General features: G+C 42.8%; 1 protein-coding gene across 1 annotated transcript; it reads right to left on the bottom strand.

Moving 5' to 3' along the window:
- Nucleotides 1–1,384: 1,384 nt before the first annotated feature.
- Nucleotides 1,385–2,961, bottom strand: LOC115469650 (zinc finger MYM-type protein 1-like). The gene has a single exon (XM_030202444.1). The coding sequence runs from the start codon at nucleotides 2,959–2,961 to the stop codon at nucleotides 1,447–1,449; it is 1,515 nt and encodes a 504-aa protein (XP_030058304.1). The 3' UTR covers nucleotides 1,385–1,446.
- Between the last annotated feature and the right edge of the window lie 4,778 nt (nucleotides 2,962–7,739).

Raw genomic sequence — 7,739 nt, 5'->3', positions numbered from 1 at the left:
GCCCTTCAGCATCGCTTCCATTACTTTTCCAATAACCGAAGTCAGTGGCGTACCTAGCATACTTGACACCCGGGGCTGACCTTTTTTTTAACACCCCCTCCCCCCCATGAAAAAATTATTTTTAGCAATAATCATGAAATGAGATAAATGGTCAGAAAAGAAACAGACAGTGAACATGAACATTTTCTTTTATTGAAACTTGAAGACGTAATCATCATGCCAGTAAAAACAAACATAAAATAAATATTACAATACAAAAAAGGGAAAAAGTAAAGGATTAATACTTTTTAATTACATTAATGTATTTTTTGAAAAAAGATGTGAAAAACCTACATATTGGTCTGCTGCAGTAACGAAGAACAACATTATAGTTTCTGTTTTCTAGCCTTAACTTCTGCAAATTTGTCAATGACTTCATCAAAATTGATCTCCTTTGCATATTCATGTTCAATGGACAGTATAGCCAGATTTGTCAATCTATCTTCACTCATAGTTGATCGAAGAACACTTTTTATTAATTTTAATTTTGAAAAGTTTCTTTCACATGAAGCAACAGATATACATATAGTTAGGAAAAGTCTTAAACATAAAGATAAGTTTGGCACAGATTCATAAAAATCCCATTTCACAATAAATTCTTGAAATTGCAATACCGTCCATGTCTTCGTTTCTTCAAGATTGATTCCAGCAGCTTTTAAATGTCTCCGCAGTCGAAAAATTTCCACTAAAGTTTCTTCACCAGAAAAATCATCATAAATTTCAACTATATTTGGTAAAAACTTTCAAAGTTTTTCTTCTTCTTCAAAAATCAGAGAGAATGGCTGAATGATAGCAAGCACTGACATTATTTGATCCATTGCTTTAGAACGAGTCTCCAATTCTTGGTGAAAATGATCAAGGCATTCAAACATAGCCCTTTTGATTTCTTCTGGCAATGTAAGACCAGCATCTCTTGCTGGTTCTCCAGGCATTCTTCAAAATTTGATTCTTTTTTCGATGGCAATGTCCATTTCCTTACATTTTGTTGTTGCATAGTTACAATTTCTGTGCGCTGATCTTCAAGGAACAATTTTAAAGCTTGCATTTTCGCTGTACATTGCTCAAGGCTGATTCCGGCTGTTTGCAAATATTTTTGTGTCTGATTAACCTCACCTAAAACTTCACACCAGAGAAAAAGATAACTCAGAAAAGAAAAATCGCACACAGCAGGGAGCAAAATCTGAGCTGATACTCTTGTATCCACGTTTACTTTTGGATCACACAGTACTTCAAAGGTAGAGATTAACTTTTCAAAATGTGTCTTTACTGCATGCACAGCTTCATAATGAGTACTCCATCTTGTCTGGGAAAGTCTTTTTACTGTTATACCTACATTCTGCAGCACTTCCCATCGATGAGTTGAGACTGAAAAGAATGAGTAAATGTTTTCCAATGTTCCAAAAAATGTCACACATGAACATTTCCAAAAGAGTGAACTCCGCAAAGGTTCAGAGATTGATTTGCACAAGGCACAAATAAAGACTTGGGATTAATTTCTTTGATTTTTGCCTGAACACCACCATGAATACCAGCCATAGTTGCAGCATTGTCATATCCTTGACCACGACAGAGGTTTATGTCCAGTCCATCACTATCCAGTTGTTTCAAGATCTGTTCTGTGAGTTCAGTAGCAGTCTTCCCAGAAATAGGAAAGAAGCCCAAGAACGATTCCTTTATTTCAACTTTATCATCTTCAATATGGACATATCTGATCACTTCACACATTTGATCAGTGTGTGAAACATCAGGAGTGCTATCAAAAAGAATTCCAAAGTATTTTGCTTTTTTAATATCTGCCACTATTTTTTCTTTGACATAATTTCCCAGAAGATGAATGAATTCATTTTGAATTTTGGGAGATAAGTATGAAGTCACTCTCCTTTCAGAAGAAACAGTACGATTGAGTTTTACAGAATGTTCCTTCAAAATTGGGTCATAATTTGAGAGTAATTCTATCAACTCCAAAAAATTTCCTTTGTTTGCTGATGACCTATCCTCTCTGTGTCCTCGGAAAGGAAGGTTTTGTTTCGCCAAAAACATGATTACATCCAAAATACGATATAAAATGTCTCTCCAGTTTTTTCTCTCTTTATCCATTTCCACTTGATGGATTTTATCAATAGTTTTTTGGAGTTGCAGTCCCATTGCCAAGGTCTTCCATTTTTCTAAGCAGGAGAGATGCTGTTCATATAGCTCATGTTCAGGAACTTTAGGATTTAACTTCCACCAGTTTTTAAAGCCAGTTATAAAAACTGATGTTCCAGCTTTTGTCTCATTATCTGCAAACAGTCTGCAGCAAAAACAAAACAAACAATTTTTTGATTTTGAATAAGCAATCCAAGTTCTCAATACTTTTTCACCCTTTGGTAAAGATTTATAAAACCATGAAGTTGTTAGGTGTCGACGGCCTCCTTTGCTCTTTTTTCCTTCTCGTTGAACTGCAGAGAAAGGTCTATCTTTATTCTGAAGAGGTTCACTTCCCCTTTTAACCAGATTAACTCTCAAGTCATCTGGAACCGGTATTGGCCAAGAAGCGATATCAGAATAAAATAAAATATCATTTGTTGCCATTTCTTCAAACTCTTGTTGGTCTCGACTACTAGTGTCTCTTTCTTCTCCATTATTTCTTTTATCCTGCTGATGTTGACTCTTGCTATCAATTCCTTTCTCTTCCTCATTATCAGTACTTATAGATGATGATGATTCATTGTCATCTTTCAGCCCTGTGTCATCTGAATCATCTTGTGTTGTTTCTAGTATAGGTGCTTTGGATGCACCACCTTCTTCCAAATTTTTATTACCTATATGCGATGTTGAAGGCATTACATATTTCAACATAGATCCAGACATTGCTTCAATCGCCTCCTCTTTTGCTTTTTTAATTTTTCTTTGTTGTACTCCACTGAGTCGATGTCGTTTCATGTTGATATCCCACCTCGAATTTCTTTAAAAAATTCAGAATAAATATGAACCAGTTGGTGGAATGATTTCTAACCATCAACGTATACCCCCCCCTCTCTCTCTTGCCCCTTTCCATCCAGCATCTGCCTCCTTTCTCTGCCCCTTTCTATCCAGTGTCTGGTCTGCCCTTTCTTCTCTCATTTCCAGCGCCATGCGCCCCTCTGTCTGTCCCCTCCATTCATCGGGGGCGGAAAAGGAACCATTTTACCAACTGGCAGGATAATAAGTCTGTACCATATTAGAATTTGTTTTAAAATATATCAGTACACGGAGACGGAGTACAACTTTAATTACCTAAGATTTCAACAATAATTGTTAATTAGTGGTGATCATCTGAGTGACAGTATAAAATTCTGTTGAACCTTGGCCTTGCCTAACATGACCCATAATAACAGTAAAAAGGATTAGACCACCACACCCCTCTAGTAATCAAAGAAACCAGGCCAGCCAAAACTCCCAAAAGATCATAGGAGCTGACTCTGTGGGTGCTTGAGCACCCCCAATATTGAAAAAATTCCTTATACAATTCCAGGGAAGGGTATTTTCATTGGGCCTAGCTGCCTAGCACCCCCAATAATTTTGAAAAGTTGGCTCCTATGCAAAAGATCATGAGAAAAAGTCTACTGGCTGGTGGAAAAACTGAAAATAAAACTCACTCAATGTTATTCAGACTGCTGCTCAGCTGTTCAACTCTGCAACGTGGAGAGAGGACAGGAGTCAGGACTCGGAGCCAAAACACACCCTGACCAAGGAGACGTTACTGCTCTGCAGCAGGAAGCCCGCAAGCCAAGGCACACTGGCGCGCAGGGTGCCGAGGGGGGGGGGAGGAAGGCGTCATGACGTCAAGTAGGATGGGCCAAGCAAAGGCGCACTGGCGTGCAGGGTGCCGGCAGGAGGGGAGGAAGGCGGCGTCATGACGTCAAGTATGGGCGGGACTTGAGTCGGACTGTCTCAGAGACTGGAGGGAGGGAGGGAGAGAGGAGCCAACAACGTGAGCCGCAAAGAAATGTGTAAGGTGCGCGCCGGTGCAGCGCTAGCGGAGCAGAAGAAGAAGAAGGTAGGAATCGGATCGGATGACATGTGACACCGCCGCCAGACAGAACACCCCCCCATTGGTTGCACCCGGGGCGGTCCGCCCCCACCCCCCCCCCCCTCGGTACACCACTGACTGAAGTGAGGCTTACCGGCCTGTAGTTTCCAGCTTCTTCCCTATCACCACTTTTGTGAAGAGGGACCACCTCCGCCGTTCTCCAATCGCACGGAACCTCTCCCTTCTCCAAGGATTTATTAAACAAATCTTTAAGAGGACCCGCCAGAACCTCTCTGAGCTCCCTCAATATCCTGGGGTGGATCCCGTCCGGTCCCATGGCTTTGTCCACCTTTAGGTTTCCTAGTTGTTCATACACTACATATATCTTGTTCTGTGTGAGCTTCCAAACACATGTGCCTTTGCAGTTAAGTGCCTAAAGAAAGTGCCTTGTAAGAAGTAAGGCCAAATAGGCACTGGTGAGTAGAAAAGAGATAAATTGTAATAAATGTCAGCTAATTTTTGGATGAAAATATAATATTCTGCATCTTCTTCTATGTTCCAATTATTTTTGTATCCTTGTTGGAAAAAGATGAACTTTGCTTATATAGACATCTTCTAGATAGGGTTGTAGGGCCTGGTATTCAAAGGCAATGTTCTATTATGAGCTTTGTATTCCACTATCAGGCTTATTTTCGAAAGAAAAGGGCGCCCATCTTTCGACACAAATTGGAAGATGGGCGTCCTTCTCCCAGGGTCGCCCAAATCGGCATAATAGAAAGCCAATTTTGGGCATCCTCTACTGCTTTCCGTTGTGGGGATGACCAAAGTTCACAGAGGCATGTCGGAAGCATAGCGAAGGCGGGACTGGGGCATGCCTAACACATGGGTGTCCTTGACTGATAATGGGAAAAAGAAGGGCGTCCCTGACAAGCACTTGGGTGACTTTATTTGGTCCATTTTTTGTTACTACCAAGCCTCAAAAAGGTGCCCGAACTAACCAGATGACCACCGGAGGGAATCGGGGATGACCTCCCCTTACTCCCCCAGTGGTCACTAACCCCCTCACACCCTAAAAAAAAACTTTAAAAATATTTTTTGCCAGCCTCAAATGTCATACCCAGCTCCATGACAGCAGTATTCAGGACCCTGAAGCAGTTTTAGTGGGTGCAGTGCACTTCAGGCAGGTGAACCCAGGCCCACCCCTCTACCTGTTACACTTGTGGTGGTAAATGTGAGCCCTTCAAAACCCACCAGAAACCCACTGTACCCACATGTAGGTGCCCCCCTTCAGCATAGATGTAGGGATTCAGGCCATGGTTGAAAAGGGCCGTTGCTAGCGGAGTCATCATGATGTTGAATAGGGTAGGCGATAAGGGGGGGCCTTGAGGAATTCCACAGTGAGATCTCCAAGATGGCGAAATAGTAAACTGGACTTTGACCTGATAGGATCGGCAAGACAGAAATTCCCTAAACCAATCCAAGACAGTACCTCCAACACCATATTCAGCTAATAACGTAAGGAGGTGATTGTGGTCAACCATGTCGAACGCGCTCGACATATCAAATTGAAGAAGAAGGACGTTGTTCCCAAAAGACAGTTCCTTCCTAAAGTTGGACAGTAGAGTAACCAGTACTGTCTCGCTACTGTGGTGAGACCTGAATCCAGACTGGGAGGCATGGAGAATCGAAAATTTATCCAAATAATCAACGAGTTGAGAATTTACCATGCTTTCCATAGTCTTAACAAGCAATGGGATTGTAGCAACAGGGTGGTAGTTGGAATAATACTAGACTCACACTTCGGGTCTTTTGGGATTGGTGTCAGGAGAATATGACCAAGATCAACGGGGAAGTGCCCATGCTGGAGCATGTAGTTTAGATAGGATGTAAAGTCAACAACAGAACATTCCAGCGCCAATTGCAGCAGGTAGTTAGGACAGCTATCCAGCTTGCAGTGTGTTCAAGAAAACTTGCGAAGGGCTAAAGCGACCTTCCCAGCGGTGACCAGTTCAAAGAAGGACCAATAACAGTCAGCTGGGCAAGGGCCAAGTGGGGGTGCAAGGCCAATAAGGAAGTCAGCGACTGTAGTGGAGCACTGGGGAAGCGAGTTCCGAAGTAGAAGGATTTTTTTCTCTGAAATGGTTGGCCAACTGAATTGCTGATGGCATGCCATCACTTGGTGAAGTGACAGGGGTGGTATCAAGTAGAGAACTCAGCTGACGGTAGAGCTTCCATGCATCCAGCATAACCGCTTGAATTCTTTTCTGGAAGAAAGCTCTTTTGGCTTGTTTGATTGCATATTTGTAATTGCGATGAGAGAGCTTCCAAGCTGATAAGGCGTGGTCGCTTTTAGGCTTAAACCAAGCTCTCTCCAGCCTTCTAGTTTGTTGTTTTAGTGCTTTAAGGTCATGAGTAAACCAGGCTTTAGATTTGTGATGGAAGGAGGATTTAAGTTGCAAAGGTGCAAGACCGTCTAAGATGCACTGACACCTGTTCTCCCAAAGGGTGAGGTAATCAAAGGAGTCTGCGTTTGCTTGCCAGTCACATCCATAAATTTGTTCCCAAAATGATCTCAGGTCAACTTCCCCTCTTGTACAGTAAGTAGTAGGTTCCTCAGGGAGTGGATGGCTAGTCTTCTGCCAGCGGAGGGCAAACCTTAACTGGTAGTGATCTGTCCAAGGGACAGCAGACCATGCAGTTCTGGCTACACAGAGGACAGAGTCATTGAGGAACTTGTAAGCAAAAAGATCAAGTGTGTGACCTTTTAAGTGCATCAAATGCAGATCAGGATAATGGAGATCCAGGAGTTTGAGGAAACTCAGGCATTGACAAGCGTTGGGAGAGCGCTGATTTTCTAAGTGGAGGTTCAAGTCGCCAAGAATAAGGAGATTGGAATAATTGGTGCAGAAGGTAGAGATAAAGTTAATGAAATCGGCCTGTCTGGCAACCCAATTGTTTGGTGGTCTGTAGAACAGAATACAACATAGACAATCTTGAAGAGATCTGCTGTGGACCTTGATTGAAGCAATTTCGAGACTGGGCGATATGGATTCAGCTAGGGAGTCAACCCGGAGGCCTGAGTGATAAATCACGGCAATGCCCCCACCTTTTTTCCATGGGCTGGTCCAGTGCACGATTTTGAAGCCGGGGGGCAGAGGTCTAGGAGAATAGGCTCCTTAGAGTCACGTATCCACGTTTCAGAGATAAAGAGAAGGTCGAATTTATCAGTGGTGAGCCAGTCCGAGATTGTTTCCGTTTTGTTAACCACAGACCTTGCATTGATATAGCCCACTTTGATGGTTAGGTACGGATCCAGATGACCTTCGGAGCAGGAGATATACTTAAGGTGATTTTGCTTGGGGGTGCAACTGCGGTGCGTAGCAGGCCAATGGAAAGCATTGGAGTGGTTGCCAAAAAGAGCATCCGTAGAGTGATGATTGGAGAGTCTCTAGACTCTAGACTCTAGACTTCAGATATGAGTGAAGTGAGAGAGGCACAGATGAGAGTGATAAAATAGAGAATGGAGAGGAACTTGGAGGTGAGCATGGCAGGGTCTGCACTACTTAAACAATACAGAGTCCAAAGTCAAGCAAGCTTATGTGCAGGCAACAGGTGGCAGCAGAGGTGAAGAGCTAGAACTGTTCAGGTCTGGCTTAGGTAGAGCAGAGGCTAACTTGCAAGCCGTGAACGAGAGACCTTGGATGATGGC

Source organism: Microcaecilia unicolor, chromosome 4, assembly GCF_901765095.1.
Source record: "Microcaecilia unicolor chromosome 4, aMicUni1.1, whole genome shotgun sequence".
Classification (NCBI taxonomy): Eukaryota; Metazoa; Chordata; class Amphibia; order Gymnophiona; family Siphonopidae; genus Microcaecilia; species Microcaecilia unicolor.
Note: the sequence above shows the minus strand (reverse complement) of the source record. Positions and strands in the feature narration are given on the sequence as shown.